At 44.8% G+C, this 18,867-nt stretch overlaps 1 protein-coding gene across 1 annotated transcript in view; it reads left to right on the top strand.

Annotated features, from left to right (window-relative positions):
- Positions 1–329: 329 nt before the first annotated feature.
- The window catches only part of LOC147418021 (calcium-binding protein CBP-like), a 53,574-nt gene continuing 35,036 nt past the window's right edge, over positions 330–18,867 (top strand). The window contains exon 1 of the mRNA XM_086507644.1: positions 330–1,035. Coding sequence (XP_086363770.1) covers positions 579–1,035 — 457 coding nt within the window. The 5' untranslated portion in view covers positions 330–578. The remainder of the gene's footprint in view (positions 1,036–18,867) is intronic.

The following is an 18,867-nucleotide window of genomic DNA, read 5'->3' as shown; positions in this document are numbered from 1 at the left end:
GGGGGGGCATGTGTATTGCTGAAGAGTACTGAATTGTGATGGTGATCAATGCTTCTAACATGCACATCAATGTTCACATATCCCGATTTGTAGGGTAAATTTTCAGGTTGGAAATGAATTATTCTCGTTGTAAATCAATCCATCTGTAATATTCAAGGTGCAAAATTGGGCATTTTAGCTCAAAATCTTGGCAAAACACCTCCAATTTTGGCGTAAATCCTCGTCTTCTCACTCCTTCACAAACTTGGCCGCAATTTTTTTCGAGCAGTGATGCCAATGTAATAAATATGCCAACGTGGTAGCTATGACTAAAGTTATTGCTATGACAAAGTCCAAAATGAGGTCTGCTTGGAGGTTTGTAGATCTTCTGCGACTAGCTTGCCGTAGAGTGTTAAGAGGGCTGCACCTCTTCGTGCTTGCGTTTTCGACTTGTCTCCGACCCAGAGGTCGTGCTGTAGTTGCTCTTTGAGCGATCTGCATACTCTGCTCCAACTGGTTCTTCGACTTCGCAGTCCTCGCCATTCTGATAAGATTCAGGGGGCAGCCCCAGCTCGAAGTCCATTTCTTACGCAGGAGTCATGTCTCATCAAGGTGGTGGGTACCCTAATCCTTCGGCTCCTTCCGCACCCCCTTCATGGCAGCAACCTTCCGGCCAGCCTGGTGCTGGAGCAGGTTATGGAAGCACACCCTACAGTCAGCAACCCCCGCCATCAGCATCATATGCGCAGCCCCCTCCTTCTTGGCATAACCAGTCATACTCAGCTGCATCTCAAGGAGCCTCTCCCTATGGTGCCTACCCTCAGTATGGTGGTTACCCTCCCCAGCAGTCCTATGGTTCCCCTTACATGCAATCACCCTTTCCTGCAGGCACCGATCCTGAGATTGTCCGTGCTTTCCAGTCAGCTGACAGAGATGGAAGTGGGCTTGTGGATGAGTATGAGCTTCAGCGAACCCTGTCTACTGCTCAGCCATTCAGCCTGCGCACTGTTAGGTTGATGATCCATCTTTTTGGACCCAAGGATTCTAAGAAAATAGGTGTGGGGTCCATTCTCTTTTGAAGTGATTGTTGTATGAGAGAGAGAGAGAGAGAGAGAGAGAGAGAGAGAGAGAGAGAGAGAGAGAGAGAGAGAGAGAGAGGCCACATTGGACGGTGTTTTCCTCATTCTTGTTCAGTCGGAGAGGGATGTCCCGGGACAGCCTACTTCTTTCTGTTTTTTGAGGAGGCCATGTCTCTCTTCTTGCGCCATAGGACCCCGTAGTTGAGATGTCTTACTACTGGATGACGCGCCAGATTTGTTGGATCAGGAGTATGCAATTAACACTATGCTCTTTGTAGACACACCCACCTTGGAGAACCTACGGAATGCTCTTGCTACCTTTTGCTTGGCAAGTGGTGCTCTTATCAATTGGCACAAGTATTTTGGTTTTCTTGGAGGAGTGGATGAGCATTGTCAGCTGGGCGTTCATGATATTTGGGTTTCATGTTGACGTTTGTGTGTCAGTTGAGCAGCAGTTGGGGATTGTACTACAGTCTATCAGTAAGAAACTTTGCCATTGGTCATCCTTGCATTTGTCTTTGGCTGGCAGAGCGAATCAGGTTCTTCTTGCGACGGCTCGGTTCACCACATCTTGCATTACTCTTCACTCTGGCTTCATGGCGCGTTTGAAGTGCCTTGTACGTAACTTTCTGTGGGGTGGGCTAACTAACACTGGACCACGAGTCCATTGGAACACAGTCATTTTGCCCAGAGAGGAGGGAGGCTTGGGGATTATTGATCTGGAGCTATAGAGCAAGGCATTGCTTGCCAAGCTCATAGTACGTGGATTGTTTTCAAGGGTTAAGCCTTGAAAGCTGCTTTGCACCATGCTTTGTCACATACCTCTCCTCGTTTTGGATCTATGGATATTGTCGATGTTCGGTGTATGACCATCAGATTTCATCTTCACAGATGCACCGTTGGATACTAAACATTTGTCACCATTTATGTGTAGGTTGCTGTTGATTTGGAAGGAAATAAGTCTTGCTTTGATTCGACACCCGCCTTTTTGTCGAGGAGGTAGTGAGGCAACCACTTGTATGGAATGCATATGTGATAGATTTAGACAGGCGCCAGCTAGGTGAGAGGACTCACATTGACTGGGCTGGATATGATGACGAGCCACCAGACTCTTTCACCGTTGGCCAGATACTTACTTGGTAGGTGCCCAATTTTAGTGCTACCTACGGGATCAGCAGAGGGGTTGCTGCTTGTATGAGAGAGATTGATGAGGCTATTCCACTTGACTTGCATGGCTACATCGAAGGGCAGACTCTTTTACCCTCTCATCAAGGTTGGTGGGTGTACTTTAGTCATCGCTTGGGAGTCCTTATTATTGCTCAATAGGGACTCCCGTCTTTAGCATTGTTGAGATTGGCCATCATGGACGTCACATCATACTCGAGTTTTAGAGTTAGTTGGGTCACATATTGTCATTTTTGAATCTTTGTTCTTCGTTGGTTGTTTTCAGCCTCTTCTTCATAGGTTTGTAGTAGTATTTATTTCTAGTATTTAACTTGCATTAGGTTTAAGAATTCGTTCCTTTGGAAGTTGTTCTGTGGAGTCTTATTTCTGAGATTAAGTCTTTGAGACGTCTTATCCTTGTTAGTTTAAAGTTGAGTACTAGTTTCAAGTTTTAGGCAAGTAAGCTGCCTCAACTTATTTTGCTTATGTCTTTCCAAAAAACATTTCTAATTGCATAATGTTTGTTTTATCTAGTTATGTTTAGTAGCAAATAAAGTGATTTTTTTCATCTTGTTTCCTTGTGTCCCTTGCTTTTCTAGTTTTGCGAGTGTTTTGTTTTATTCCCTCTTATAATTCGTGAGTTTGGACTATTTTGAACTGATGCAGATATATTTTAGATTGATGTTTAACCTTATTAGGGGTTGACTGTCCATTGGCAGCATGTTAGCATGGTAGGCTCTTTTTAGAGGAGATCATGTGTTGACCTTGTTTTCACTATTGAGAAGGCACCACCTTGGAGATTCTGGATTTGGCAGGAAAAGCCCCTTGTTCAGATGAACTGGAATCTTGGTAAGTGGCAATGGCCTTCGTTGTGCGATAATGGAGCCCCTCTTATCCTTTTTTGAGTGTACATTGTTTCCCTTGGGAGGAGGCTTCTTTTGCGAACCCGACATCCACCTCATCGTCCACGCTAGTCAGAGGTATGGCAGGATCAGTGCATTCTCTCGTCTTTCAAGCGACAGTTTTGATCATGCATCATCAGTCTCGCAGGGTATTTTTCTTTCATGTGGATGATAGCACATGCAGGATTGCCTGTTGGCATTTGGGCTGCAGCCACTAGTCACGATCCGACTTGTCAGAGATGTACAATTGGTATGGATGGCAGTTTGTTGTTGGGTGTGTTGAAGGTATATTTGCTGAATAGAGCGGGCTTCCATGATGAGGGACAATTGCATGGGTTTTGCAATGTCCAGGTCACACACCTTTTTTCAAGGCGTGCCGACAGATCTGGTCTTCATGCTTACTTCCTTAGGATATAGACCAGGCACTCTATAGATGATCCTAGAATCTAGATGTAGGTCTCTAGTTGGGTTTTTGCTGCCGAGGACTGTTTTCACCATGATATGTAGCATCACACTTTGGACCATGTGGAAGGCTGGACGTGCCCACATTATGGGTTGACAGTCCTCTCCTACATCCACCATTTTGACAGCCATTTGGATTGAGCTGTTGCATACTCTTCGTAGTCAGTGGGATTCTTCAGCCGGCTCCTCCACGGCAGCGGAGCATTGTTGATGTGTCTTTCTTCACATATGGGCAAGCTCGTCCGTTCTTTTCAGTCTGGAGCATGCCCACATCACATGGCATTATGCACCTCCCCCCAGTGGTTCATTTTACACTCATCGCATAGACTATCGTGATGTTTACATAGCCTACACATTGTGATGTTTACATCGCATAGACTTTAAAAGCTCTCTCTCTCTCTCTCTCTCTCTCTCTCTCTCTCTCTCTCTTCTTGCGTAGAAAAAGCAGCAAAAGAATTCTCTCTTTCCAATTTGCGTAAATAAAGCAAGGCCAAAAAGCAACGCTCAATCTTGCGTAGGGTTTTCCCAACTTGTGTGTAGAAAAACAGCCCGCAAAAAGTCTTTCGTATGTACGTACTTGTGCCACGTCAGCAGCCCTGTACGGTCCTACGATTTTCGCCGCATTTCTCGGACTGTCCGTACGTTGCAGTGTGCATTTCCGGCAGTATCCACAAGGGGGAGGGTGTGTGTGTACCAACTACCACGTCATCCACTTTGTGACATACCCCCTCTCGAAAGCATTGTGATCGCCCTCGATTATGCCTGCAAAACAGACAAGAGGCCATAAGCTGTAACATTGACTGTTAGTACCGACGCACTAGGAACACACATCTAGTAAATGTACCAATCGACAGTCACATCACACGACATCACAAGACATCACTAGACATCAGAGTACATCACATGACAAATCATATTCAACATTCATCGGATCTCAGACTATGATTTATCGGCAATGCAACCGTGTCTATCGAGATCATTCAGACCAAAATGCTGCAGTCATTTCGTCTATCAATTCCTACACTTAAACAAGTCAAGAACAAATCAGTATCATATTATCGGGAATTCCAGTTCATAAAGTAATACAGCAGAACACTGTCAGCTCTCAGTATCCCTGAAGCTCAAAGAGACATCAGTGACTCTAGTATTCAAAAATCAAGGCATCTGTTGACAAAGGAGTGAAGTAACTCCCCTCTTGTGCAACCCACTGCACCAGATCTCCGGCCAAGCTGAATTCGGGGTTCCATTTGGAGTATACTATGCTAACCCAAAAGCTTCAAGGTAAAGTTTTACAATCTGAGGAGTATCTGCTAGGTCCTCCTCCTCCATCCACTTCGCATCCAATGCAGGATAGTTCTTGAATTTAACCAAGAACTGCCTTCTTACTTTACCCTTATTCTTGCTGTCCTTATGTGCCAATATCTGTTCAGGAACAAGGATCTCCTCATTTTCCTCCAGTTCGGGTTGCTCATCAGGCTCTCCATCTTTGGGCACATCACCTTTATAAGGTTTCAAGAGACTCACATGAAATGCATTGTCAAGGTAAAGTTTTACAATCTTAGGAGTATCTGCTAGGTCCTCCTCCTCCATCCACTTCGCATCCAATGCTGGATAGTTCTTGAATTTAACCAAGAACCGCCTTCTTACTTTACCCTTATTCTTTCTGTCCTTATGTGCCAATATCTGTTCAGAAACAAGGATCTCCTCGTTTTCCTCCACTTCGGGTTGCTCATCAGGCTCTCCATCTTCGGGCACATCACCTTTATAAGGTTTCAAGAGACTCACATGAAATGCATTGTGAATCCTCCAAGTGTCGGGCAGTTTCAGTCGAAAGGAGACATCGTTTTTATCTTTTTGGAGATCTGGAAAGGTCCGTAGTATCGCATACTAAGCTTTGGAAAAAGCCTCTCGTTTCCATTTTTCTTTTTCAGGCGTGCCTTCTCAAAACGTAAGAGCACCCAATCATCCTCCTTCAATTTCAAATCGCGACGATGGCGATCTGCTGCCTTTTTTTGTTTCTCCTGAGATTTCTTCAAAGCCTCGTGGACCTTGGCAAAGGCCGTGTCCAAGTTGCGCGTGTACTCATCGGCTTTAAAAATCTTATCTTTTGTGCTTAGGAAGGGTGAAACCTTCGTAGCTCCTTCAATAATCTCAAATGGCGCCTTTCCCGTCGAAGAGTGTACTGTGTTGTTGCAGACAAATTCCACCAAAGATAAATACTTTTCCCATTGAGTCTTCTGATTCGAGATGTAAGACTTCAATAAATCTAGTACCACTGAATTGACAATCTCAGATTGCCCGTCAGTCTGTGGGTGGAAAGATGACGAGAACTGCAACCGCGTGCCAATGTTCTCCCAAATTGCCTTCTAAAACAAACTCGTGAATCTGGGGTCCCTGTCGGAGACAATCGTCTCTGGCATGCCATGTAATCTAAAAATCTGGGCCAGAAACAGTCTCGCTAAGTGATCCGGCTTGACTGTTTTCTTCACTAGAAGAGTGCTTGCTAAATCTGTCAATAACAGTCCAGATACCATCGTGACCACTCCTTGTTCTCGGGAGATCAAAAATGAAATCCATTGCAATACTTTCCCTGGGGCGGGTGGGTATGGGCAAAGGTTGTAACAATCCCTGTGCTTTATGCCTGTCAAACTTGACCTTCAAGCATGCCAAGCAACTGCGCACAAACTCGTCCACATCCTTCTTGAGTCTCGGCCAAAAGAAGTATTTCTCTACCCCTTTCAAGGTGGTAGCAATGCTGCGGTGACCCGTAAAATGTGGGCAGTGGCATTCGGTCATAACCTTTCCCCTCAACGGCTGTGTAACGCACAACATGGTTTTCCTCATCAAGTAGCCATCCCGAATGGAATATCCCGCTACTGTCTCTCCATCCCGTATCCGTGTGAAAATGTTTGCAAATCCGTGGCATACTGATCAACCATATCCTTGAAGCTCCTATGATGTAGCGCGGAAATATCCAGAACCAAAGGCTTCCGAGACAAAGCATCTGCCACCAAATTTTTCTGTCCCTGCACATGGACAATCTGGAAGTGAAACTGTGACAAGATGTTCGCCCACCGCATCTGCTTTTCCGATAGCTGCTTCTGTGACGAGAAGTAGCGTAAACTTTGATGGTTTGTGAAGACAGTAAAATCCGCTCCGAGTAGGTAGTGCCGCCACTGAGTAAGAGCATGGATAACCGCCAAAAGCTCTTTCTCATAGATCTGTGCTGTCAATTCCGGCCTTGAATACAATTGGCTCTCGTAAGCAATGACATGGCCTTGTTGCATTAAGAGCGCACCCAAGCTACGACCACAAGCATCACAATATACTTCAAATGACTTCTGCAAGTCCGACAAAGTCAAAACGGGTCCTGTAGTCAATTTCTCTTTCAGTGTCTGAAAGGCAGTCACCTCTGTGGGTCCCCACGAGAAAGGGACTCCTTTCTATGTAAAGATATGCAAAGGGGAAGCAACCGCTGCAAACTTTCTAATGAACCGCCTGTAGTACGAACACAATCCAAAGAAGCTTCTAAGTTCATGGACATTTTTCAAATCGGGCCAATCACGGATAGTCTCTATCTTGGCCGGATCCATCCGCACTCCTGCTGCTCACACAATGTATCCTAAAAAGTGTATCTCTGGTAGGAAAAATTCACTTTTCTTTGCATTAATCTCTAACTTGTGATCTTGTAATGTCTGAAAGACTTGAAGCAGATGGTCTCTATGTTCTGCCTAATCCTTGGAGAAAACAATGATGTCGTCAAAGCAAGTGTCAACAAATAGTCTATACTCTCGAAAAATCCTGTCCATCATCCGGTTAAATGTTGCAGGAGCATTGGTTAAGCCAAAAGGCATCACCAAAAACTCAAATAACTCAAAAGTCGTCCGAAAGGCTGTCTTGTAGACGTCTCCCGGCGCGATTCAAATCTGATGATATCCTCTTTTCAAGTCAATCCTGCTAAAGCACGAGGATCCCTGAAGTCGGTCAAGTATATCATTGATTCTAGGAATTGGAAATCTGTAGAGCTCTATAATCGATGCACATTCTCCAAGATCCGTCTTTCTTCAAAACCAACAACACAGGCGAGTAGTAAGGTGAAGTACTAGGCTAGACAAGACCCTTTTCCAAGAGGTCTTTCACTAGGTTCATAATCTCTTCGTTCTGGGCTCGGCTCACACGGTAAGGTGGCCTGTTCGGTGGTGTGCTTCTAGGTATCAGATCAATGGTATGATCTTGAGGATGAGCGAGTGGTTACTCGCTTGGCAGGCCCTCTGAGAAGCAATCGGCATGGGAGTGGAGAAAATCTGGGCGTTCTTTATCAAGCTCAGACATATTTGTCCTATCCTCATCATTCAACTCTTTCAAAAATATATAGTAAACAAACAAACTGGATTTCATTAATTTAGAAATGGCCGAAGCCGATACAATAGGGACAGACTCGCCCTTAAGTTTTACATCGAGTATAATGGTTCTGCCACTTCTCTGTGGTCAATGTCGCTTACCTTGCCCGATAGTCGACCACAACGTTTTTCTTGTGGTACCTTGGAATTCCCAAGAGGACATCACAACTTTCCAAAGGCATTATGTAAAAGTCCTCATGTCCCAAATACCCTTGACAATGCAATCGAAGTTTGCCAATGACAGGTGTAATGTCTACATCCCTACCGGTCCCATCCGATTGGGAGTGATCTCGAGCCGCGTCGCCAATTCCGGTGAAATGAAGTTGGCCTTGGCTTCTCCATCGAAGAAGATCAGGGCTTCTTGGTCTTTCACTTTGCCCCAAGCTCGATAAAGTTCTGTACTCTCGTCCATCGTGCTGGGATCGGTACCCACGCAATCTGAAACCAGTCGTGTTTTCATCTTGCCTTTTCTTCCACGGTCCTCAACTGCTCTCGAACTCTCAGGCCTTTCGTCGTCCTTGTCGTTCTGTTCTATCTATGCCTTTTTAGGGCACTTCGTGGAGATATGCCCAGTTTTCTTGCATCCAAAGCACTTCCCTTCCTTTATGTAGTGAGCCCTCTCTTGAGGAGTAAGTTTGGGTCGTGTATCCTTTTCTTTCTGTTTTGGATTGCTCTTTTTCTTTCTACTTTCATTTTTCGAAGTCTGTTCAGCTCTCTGCGTCATGATCTCATCTGTGGGGTAGATCAGACTACCAGAGTGAATGGCAAAACCCTGTTTCGCATGACTCATCAACTCTTGAATGGAAGCTGACTTTATTCTAAGCAGTGATCTCGGATCTATGTAGGAAGACCCAAGGTAAACCGCTCAATCTGTTCCTTGAACGAGATCTTCTTAAATGAAGAGGCGGGTAGAAAAGAGCTCTAGAATCTCTCGCAATAAGCGTCCACTGTATCCTTCTTGGTCATCTCTATAACCAGAAAACTTGTCAAATTTAATTGACTATCCACCTTCCTTAAACTCTCGGACTTTGTTGGTTTTGTCTTTCAGAAAGTCATACTGTTTGGCTTTATAAAAATTCTTCTTCTTTGCATAAAAGATGTTGTCATCAGAGTCCGAACTATTTGAAGACGAGTCCTCTGTAGAGCTGTCAACCACGGGGCGAGATTTAGGCTTCTTTGCCTTTTTCTTGTCCTTTTTGAAGCTTTGCTATTTGCTTCGCTTTTTGCCTTTTCTGTCTTCTTCACTCGAGTCAGATGAGCTAGAAGAAGTGTGAGAAGAGGAAGAAGAAGAAGAAGAAGAACTGGGTACTCCTTCAAATCGAACACGCTTCTTTTGCTTTCTTGCCAATGCAAATGTAGATTGACGACCCAAATAACCCGGGAAGTCAACGCCTTTCTTCTGCTTTTTGTTGCGCTTTTTAGCTTTGTTCTGCGTATCAAAAAGCTGAGCAATTCGTGCATCAACCACCTCTTCCAATTCTTGTTCTGTGTACATCCTGGGAGTAGGAGGTTTCTTTCACTTATTATTTTTAAGTGACTTTTGTTGAAAACTAGGTACGGTAATTTTGATAAGCAAGTATATAAGTAAACCTAGCGCTAGCACTTTCTGGCAGAAGAGGCAGCAGGAACTTCGCATCCAGCAGGCACCTTCTCAGCAGGACCCCCGCAAGAGACCCTAGCAGCAAGGCCTAGCGTTTTTGCATGACAGACCAGCTGTAGCGTTTTTCATAGCAGATCAGCCTCGACAGCAGCAGAATAGTAGATCAGCCCTAGCGTTAGCAGATTTCCACAGCAAGACAACATTCAGCCCTAGCGTTTTTGCATCAGCATAACCATCCAGCGTTTTGCGGATTCTTTGCGACAGAACCTCAGTTAGTATTAGCGTTTTCAGTTTTTAGCAGCTAGACAGAGAAGTCCCGAACGTCGTAGATCTCACCTTCCTGCAGCAGATCCTCGCCGCACGGTCAGATCCAGCGTAGTTGGCAGTTTCAACCCGGAAAATTCAGATTTCAGTGTCTGCGTTTTCAGCGCGTTGTCGTCGTCGTCATCGTCATCATCGTCGTCACCAACATAGAGTCAGAATTCAGCAGATAAAGATTTGCAGATTTCATTAGCATTTTCAGATTTCAGCCCATCTCGTCGTCGTCCTCATCGTCGTCGACATCGTTGGCAATTCCAAGCATTGTAGAGATTTGTGCAATCAATAGTAGACCGCCCTCGCCATAGAGAGTGGGGTTTTCGGAGGAGGGTTTTTGACAACATTTTGGTGTCGTATTCTTCTCTCTCTATCTTTCAGTCTCAGCACCTTCATTCACAGTGTTCACCACTTTGTTTGTGTCCATTGCACCCTCTCACATAAGGAACGAAAGGCTCTCCCTGCCGTAAGTAAAAGGAACCCTTGAGCATAGTTCGGCGCACTCATCTTGAGCAAAGTTCAACATTTACATCCGTTGCACCTTACATTGGTATCAGAGCTTTGGTAGTGTTCTGTATCACTTAAGGAAAGAACCACATAAATTTTTTTGCTTATTGTAGTCGTACGTAACCCAAGTCCTCTTGGGTGTGTCGATTTCTAATCGTGTTTTTGAAGAGTGCCAGGAAACCCAAGAAAGAAGGGCTTGTCCAACCTCCCCTTGTGCCTCTTTTCACTCATTGAGACCGGACCGTGCACTTAGCGGCCAGCCAATTTACGTGAGGTAGGAAAAAGCAACCTTGGTGTGAGCGCAAGGCCGCTAAGGGGTGCGCCCCCGGAAAAGAGAAGAGCTCGGGTAAGAGAAGATCCTTCTCTACACAGATTGCAAGTGAAAGAAGAACCTCAAGAACCCAAGACCCACAAGAACCCAAGTTCCTCGTGAACTTCAGAACCCAAGACTGCAGTGGATGGTCATCACCCGAAGCGGAATGGATACTTCGTATGAAGGTGGTGAGCATGAGAGTGGCGAAGAAGAGTTTTCCCCACCGGGAGGTTTTTATGACCCTCCCCCTTTCCCATCTATGCCAAGGATTGCACTAACTCCTACGGAGGCTTTCGACAAGATGATGATGGATAGAAAGTTAGAACGCGAAGTAAGGAAGTTAGAAAGCGAAGAAAGAATAGCAGCTATAGAGCGTAAATATGAAGAAAGAATGGCAGCCATAGCGTGTGAGCACGAGCAAGCACGCTTGGAAGCCAAAGAAACACGAGCCAAATTGGATCGTGAGCGCGAAGAAAGACGAGCAGAATTTGATCGCGAGAACAAGGAAAGACAAGCAGACTTTGATCGCGAGATCAAAGCAATAAAAGCGATAAGCGACCAACACATGAAAGAGTTGTTGCGATTCTTTTCTAATGTGCAGGCACAGATTGCAAAGGATCAGGATAAGGAGACTCTCTCAATCTCTTCTTTTCCAAAGCACTACACATATGATTTGCATGATAATGATAAGCATGATGATTTGCATGATCACGATGTGATTATTCACGAGCATGATGATTTGCATGATCAAGATGTGATTACTCACAAGCATGATGATTTGCAGGATAATGATGTGATTGTTCACAAGGATGATGGTTTAGTTGATACTTTTTCTAGTTAAGCTAACCTTATTGCAGATTCGATTAATCATGACGAACCGATCTTGGCTATTGAGTTGAGGTCCAAAGAACCCCCACAGGAAGTATTATGTGTACGAATGATTGAGCACGCATTGTTCGAGTGTTTCATTCGTGATGCTTTCTTGTATTTTAGTCACCGTCCTTATGTGATTTCTTTTCATAGGCATGACATATTGTTCGATGAGCACTCTTCACTCATGAATGAGCACGGATGTATGCGGATGATTCATGAAAAGATGAAATGTTTGCATTCAAGGAATTTACATTCCATGTCTCTTCCTTGACATGACACAATATCCGAAAGAGCACAAGAAGGATTGAGCATTAAGCATGGACATTTCCATTGTGATTTGCCACAGTTGATTGATTTAGATTAGAAGGTCAAGATTCGACCCCATTGTTTGCGTGTGTTTGATGAACGGTTTGGTACTCCGTCTCTATGTTCATCTACATTGCATGCACAATCTTTAAAGAAGACTAGAAATTTTCTAGTCACTTTACATGGAATGGATATGTTTATGTTTTTGTGTTGGAAGTGGTTTCGGGAATTTTTATTCTCGGAGATTCTTGAAGAAGATAGACGCATGAATATCGACGAAGTTGAAGAATTGAGGGAGCCACAGATGACTTTGTATTGCTTTCGACGCGGCCCAAAGAAGCAAGCGTTGTAGACCTTTATAAAGTTCAAGTATCGCATGACCCACGCATCAGAGTGGGCCGGCGAAGAGGATTCCAGACGCTGTTTGCGATCTCCCTCGACGCCATACAGTTCGGTACTAGTACCTCACTTTGAAAAGGAGGGGATGTCACGTGCACATCTAACCCTATGTGTACGTGGACAAGCTACTTCGTGCACATCTAACCCTACGTGTACGTGGACAAGCTACTTCATGGCAAGGGTTCAATTCAGTTCAATCAGTCTAGAATAGGAAGTGATCTGGCACTTTTGTGAGTCTGTTCGCAGACTGTGCATGTCGAGACACTTAGAGTAGATACATATCCTCTGGTTGCACACAGCATGATTGTAACAAACTTGGACACTCCAAGTCAAGAATCAACCGCGACAGCACCAAATAACCACTTCAAAACACTTCACAGATCACAATAGATTTGCACTAGCCCGGCGGAGTTCCGTGCCTAGAGATATTGGCCCCAAAGACTGGCGCCCCTTTCGGTATTTCTTTTTGTATTAATCAATCATCAAAGTACAAGAGAGCGGTTAGGGTTTCACTCTCAGACTCTGCGTCCAGATGCTCTGAGAAGTGAGGCCCTCACCACTAATTTAAAGGTTACAAGGGATGCCCAAAAGCAGAGCCCCAAAAGCTTTTAAAATCAAAAGCATCAGTTCTCTCTCTCTCTTAGAGAGTCTTTTCTCTTTTTTTTTTAATAAAAAAAAAGCAAAAGCAAAATTCGCGTCGCTCATCATTTTCCAAATTTTTTTTTTTTTTTTTTTTTTAATAATAATCCGCCTCCTCGATTTCCGGAATTTAGGGTTTTTGGCAAAAATTAGGGTTTGCAGGAATTTTAGGGTTTTTGGCAGAAATTAGGGTTTTTGCTGTCCGCCACGTCATCACTTTGTGACATACCCCCCTCTTGAAAGCATTGTAATCGACCGCGATTACGCCTGCAAAACCGACAAAAGCCATAAACCGTCTTAGCAGACACTGACTGTTAGTACCTACGTACTAGGAACACACATCTAGCACATGTACAAAATCGACAGTCACATCACATGACATCACAGGACATCACCAGACATCACAGGACATCACATGACATTCAACATTCATTCGGATCTTAGACCATGATTTATCGGCAATGTAGCTAGCAATCACATCTAGGTCCAATCGGGACCTCATCGATGTCCGATTGACTAACCCCTATTGCAACCATGTCTATTCGAGATCAATCAGACCAAAATGCTGCAGTCATTTCGGCTATCAGTTCCTGCACTCACAAGAAGTCAAGAACAAATCAGTATCATAATCAGGAATTCCATTTCATAAAGTCATCCAGCAGAATACTGTCAGCTCTCAGTATCCCTGAAGCTCAAAGAGACATCAGTGACTTTAGTATCAAAATCGAGGCATCTGTTGACAAAGGAGTGGAGTGACTCCCCTCTTGTGCATCCCACTGCACCAGATCTTCGGCCAAGCTGAGTTCTGGGTTCCGTTTGGAGTAGACTATGCTAAACCAAAACATCGAGGTAAAGTTTCACAATCCGAGGAGTATCTGCTAGGTCCTCCTCCTCCATCCACTTCGCATCAAATGCAGGAAAGTTCTTGAACTTAACCAAGAACCGCCTTCGAACTTTACCCTTATTCTTCGTATCCTTATGTGCCAAAATCTGTTCAGGAACAAGGATCTCCTCGTTTTCTTCCACTTCGGGTTGCTCATCAGGCTCCCCATCATCAGGCACATCACCTTTAAAAGGTTTCAAGAGACTCACATGCAATGCACTGAGAATCCTCCAAGTATCTGGCAGTTTCAATCGGAAGGAGACATCATTTATCTTGTCAGTAATCTGGAAAGGTCCGTAGTATCACATACTAAGCTTTGGAAAAAGCCTCTCCTTTCCCTGTTTCTTTCTTAGGCGTGCCTTCTCAAAAGTAAGAGCACCCAATCATCCTCCTTCAGTTTCCAGTCGCGACGATGGCGATCCGCTGCCTTTTTCTGTCGTTCTTGAGACTTCTGTAAAGTCTCGTGAACCTTGGCAAAAGCCGTATCCAAATCTCGCGAATATTCATCCGCTTCAAATTTCTAATCTTTCGTGCTCAGGAAGGATGGAACCTTCGCAGCAGTTTCAACAATCTCTCATGGCGTCTTCCCCGTCGAAGAGTGTATCGTGTTATTGTAGGCAAATTCCACCAAAAGTAAGTTCTTTTCCCATTGAGTCTTCTGATGCGAGATACAAGACTTCAATAAATCTAAAATCACTGAATTGGCAATCTCAAATTGCCCGTCAGTCTGCAAGTGGAACGATGACGAGAACTGCAACCGCGTCCCAATGTTCTCCCAAATTGCCTTCCAAAACAAACTCATAAATCTGGGGTCTCTGTCGGAGACAATCGTCTCAGGCGTGCCATGTAATCGGAAAATCATCGTGATCATTTTGTATTCTCGGGAGATAAAAAAAAATGAAATCCATTTCAATATTTTCCCAGGGGCGGGTGGGTGGGTATGGGTAAAGGCTGTAACAATCCCTGTGCCTTATGCCTGTCAAACTTGACCTTCTAGCATACCAAGCAACTGCGCACAAACTCTTCCACATCCTTCTTCAGTCTCCGCCAAAAGAAATCTCTCTCTACCCCTTTCATGGTGGTAGCAATGCTGCGGTGACCCGTAAAAGGTGGACAGTGGCAATCAGTCATAACCTTTTCCCTCAACGGCTGTGTAACGCACAACATAGTCTTTTTCATCAAGTAGCCTTCCCGAAGGGAGTATCCAGCTACTGTCTCCCCATCCCGTATCCGTGTGAAAATATCTGCAAAATCTGTATCTGTGGCACACTGATCGACCATATCCTCGAAGCTCCTATGATGTATCGCGGAAATAGCCAGAACCAACGGTTTCCGAGACAAAGCATCTGCCACCACATTCTTCTGTCCCTGCACATGGACAATGTGGAAGTGAAACTGTGACAAGATGTTCGCCCACCGCATCTGCTTTTCCGAAAGCTGCTTCTGTGACAAGAAGTAGCGCAAACTCTGATGGTCTGTAAAGACAATAAAATCCGCTCCGAGTAGGTAATGCCGCCACTGAGTAAGAGCATGGATAACCGCCAAAAGCTCTTTCTCATAAATCTGTGCTGTCATCTCCGGCCTAGAGAACAAACGGCTCTCGTAAGCTATGACATGGCCTTCTTGCATCAAGACCGCACCCAGACTACGACCACAAGCATCACAATATACTTCGAATGACTTCTGCAAGTCCGGCAAAGTCAAAATAGGTCCCGTAGTCAATTTCTCTTTCAGTGTCTGAAAGGCAGTCACCTCTGTGGGTCCCCACGAAAAAGGTACTCCTTTCTGTGTCAAGATATGCAAAGGGGAAGCAACCTCTGCAAACTTTCGTATGAACCGCTTGTAGTATGAACATAGTCCCAAGAAGCTTCTAACTTCATGGACATTCCTCAAATCGGGCCAATCACGGATATTCTCTATCTTGGCCGGGTCCATTCGCACTCCTGCTGCTGACACAATGTGTCCCAAAAAGTGTATCCATGGTAGGAAAAAAATTCACTTTTCTTTGCATTAATCACTAGCGTGTGATCTCGTAATGCCTAAAAGACTTGAAGCAGATGATCTCTGTGTTCTGCCTCATTCTTCGAGAAAACAATGATGTCGTCAAAGAAAGTGCCAACAAATAGCCTGTACTCTCGAAAAATCCTGTCCATCATCCGGTTAAATGTCGCAGGAGCATTGGTTAAGCCAAAAGGCATCACCAAAAACTCAAATAACCCAAAAGTCGTCCGAAAAGCTGTCTTGTAGACATCTCCTGGCGCTATCCTGATCTGATGATATCCACTCTTCAAGTCAATCCTGCTAAAGCACGAGGATCCCTGTAACCTGTCGAGTATATCATCGATCCTAGGACTCGGAAATCTGTTCTTGATGGTGATTTCGTTGAGAGTGCTATAATCGATGCACATTCTCCAAGATCTGTCTTTCTTCAAAACCAACAACACTGGAGAGCAATACGGTGAAGTACTAAGCTGGACAAGACCCTTTTCCAAGAGGTCTTTCACTGAGTTCATAATCTTTTCATTCTGTACTCGGCTCACACAATAAGGTGGCCGATTCGGTGGTGTGCTTCCAGATATCAGATCAATGGTATGATCTTCAGGCCCTCTCAAAAGCAATCGGCATGAGCGTGGAGAAAAAAAAATATTGGCGTTCTTTTCTTCAGGTCAAAACATATTCAATCTTTATCCATTGTTCAGTTCTCCCAAAAGAATGAGTAAGAAAACTGAAGTTCATCAAGTACAATCTCTAAGCCCTTCATTTATCAAAGTCGCTTTCTCGGCCCGGTAGTCAACCACGGCGTAGTTCTTGTGGTACCAAGGGATCCTGAGTAGAACGTCACTCGCGTGCCCTGAACACCCCTGTCATTGCAAACAAAGTTTGCCAATGCTCGGTGTAATGGCAACATCCCATCCGGGTGCCAGTCGAACTACCTCCGCGTGTGGCGTCAGTCTGTCGGGCGCAGTTCCAAATCGAGCCGCCAATTCCAAGTGAAAAGAAGTTGGCCTTGGCTCCTTCAAAAGAGCTTCCTGATCCTTCACTTTGCCCCAAAAAAAAACGGCAAAGTTTGTACTTTCATTCATTTGATTCGGTGCAAGTCCCACGCCATGTGGTACCAGTTCTGCTTTTCTATCTGCCTTTTCTGCCACATTCCTCAGCTGCTCTCGAACTCTCAGACCTGTCGTCGTCTTTATCATTCTGTTCTTTCTGTGCCTTATCAGGGCACTTTGCGGAAATATGTCCATGTTTCCCGCATTCAAAGCACTTCCCCTCTCTGATGAAGCGAGCTCTCTCCTCAGGAGTAAGCTTGGGTCGTGCATCCTTTTTTTTTCTCTGGGTTGCTCTTTTTCATTCTACTTTCATTCCCAGAAGTCTGTTTGGCTCGTTGTGTCATGGCCTCATCTGTGGGGTAAGTCAGACTGCCAGAGTGAATGGCAAAGCCCCGCTTCGCATGACTCATCAACTCCTGAATAGAAGCTGACTTCTGTTCCAAGCAGTGATCTCGGATCTCTGTAGGTAGACCCAAGGTAAACCGCTCAATTTGTTCTCTGAACGAGATCTTCTTGAATGAAGAGGCGGGTAGAAAAGAGCTCCAGAATCTTTCACAATAAGAATTCACTGTATCGCTCTTGGTCATCCGGAGATGGTTCCAAGCAGCTCGTATATCTCGCTCAAACTCTTGAGTCAACCAAGAAGAAATAAAAAGCCTCTTGAATTTCAGCCATGTAACTGGCACAGTCTTGCTTAATAGAAGCGTGGACCACCAAGTGCGAGCATTCCCCTTAAAATAAGAGGCAGCTCTTCGAATCTTGGAGTGCTCTGAATAGCGTCCTCCCGCGAAAGCGATGTCAAACTGCTGTATAAGAGACAAAGCCTTCGAAGCATCTGAGTATCCTGAAAAGTATCAAACTTGATCGAGTGGCCACCTTCCTTAAACTCTCGGACTTTCTTGCTTTTATCTTCGAGAAAGTCATACTGGTTGGCTTTGTAAAAATTCTTCTTGTTCGCATAAAACTTTCCGTCATCGGAATCTGAGCTGTCTGTAGACGAGTCCTCAGTAGAACTGTCAGTCTCTGGGCGAGATGTAGCCTTCTTTGCCTTTTTCTTGCCCGTTCCGAAGCTTTGTGTCTTGCTTCGCTTTTTTGCTTTTTTTCTGTCTTCTTCGCTCTAATCCGAGGAGCTAGAAGAACTGTCAGAAGAAGAAGAAGAAGAACTGGGTACTCCTTCAAATCGAACACGCTTCTTCCGTTTCTTTGCTTTGTCGAATGTCGACTGACGACCCAAATATCCCGGGAAGTCAGTACCTTTGTTCTGCTTTTTGCCGTGCTTTTTGCCTTTCTTTTGCACGTCGAAAAGCTGAGCAATCCGTGCATCAACCACGTTCTCCAGTTCCTTCTCCGTATATTTCTTGGAGGTAGAAGGTTTCTTGAGAGCGGGTTTCGAGAGTGGTGTTGTGGTTCTCTGCCACTCCATCTGTACCTCTTTCAAAGAGGTCTGGTTCATATATTTTACCATCTTCGGGTCTTTGGCAAAATTGAGCATCATCTTTGTTGCATCGCCAATCAATTGACGACGCTCCATCTCTGTTTGCTCCGCCTGAGTAGGCCGAGGCGGGCCATACTCTTTGTCTGAATCTTCGTTGTGATCCCAGCCCGCATCTCCAGATGCAGAGGGAGTCGACTGATCATTGCCTGAAGCCATAGGTGTCGCGGAAAAAAAAAATTTCGGGGATCGGATTTCCCGTAGAAGAGAAATCGGCCGTGCTCTGATACCACTGTAACAAACTTGGACACTCCAAGTCAAGAATCAACCGCGACAGCACCAAATAACCACTTCAAAACAATTCACAGATCACAATAGATTTGCACTGGCCCGGCGGAGTTCCGTGCCTAGAGATATTGGCCCCAAAGACTGGCGCCCCTTTCGGTATTTCTTTTTGTATTAATCAATCATCAAAGTACAAGAGAGCGGTTAGGGTTTCACTCTCAGACTCTGCGTCCAGATGCTCTGAGAAGTGAGGCCCTCACCACTAATTTAAAGGTTACA

This window comes from Adiantum capillus-veneris, chromosome 30 (assembly GCF_014529385.1).
Source record: "Adiantum capillus-veneris isolate H3 chromosome 30, ASM1452938v2, whole genome shotgun sequence".
Classification (NCBI taxonomy): Eukaryota; Viridiplantae; Streptophyta; class Polypodiopsida; order Polypodiales; family Pteridaceae; genus Adiantum; species Adiantum capillus-veneris.
Note: the sequence above shows the minus strand (reverse complement) of the source record. Positions and strands in the feature narration are given on the sequence as shown.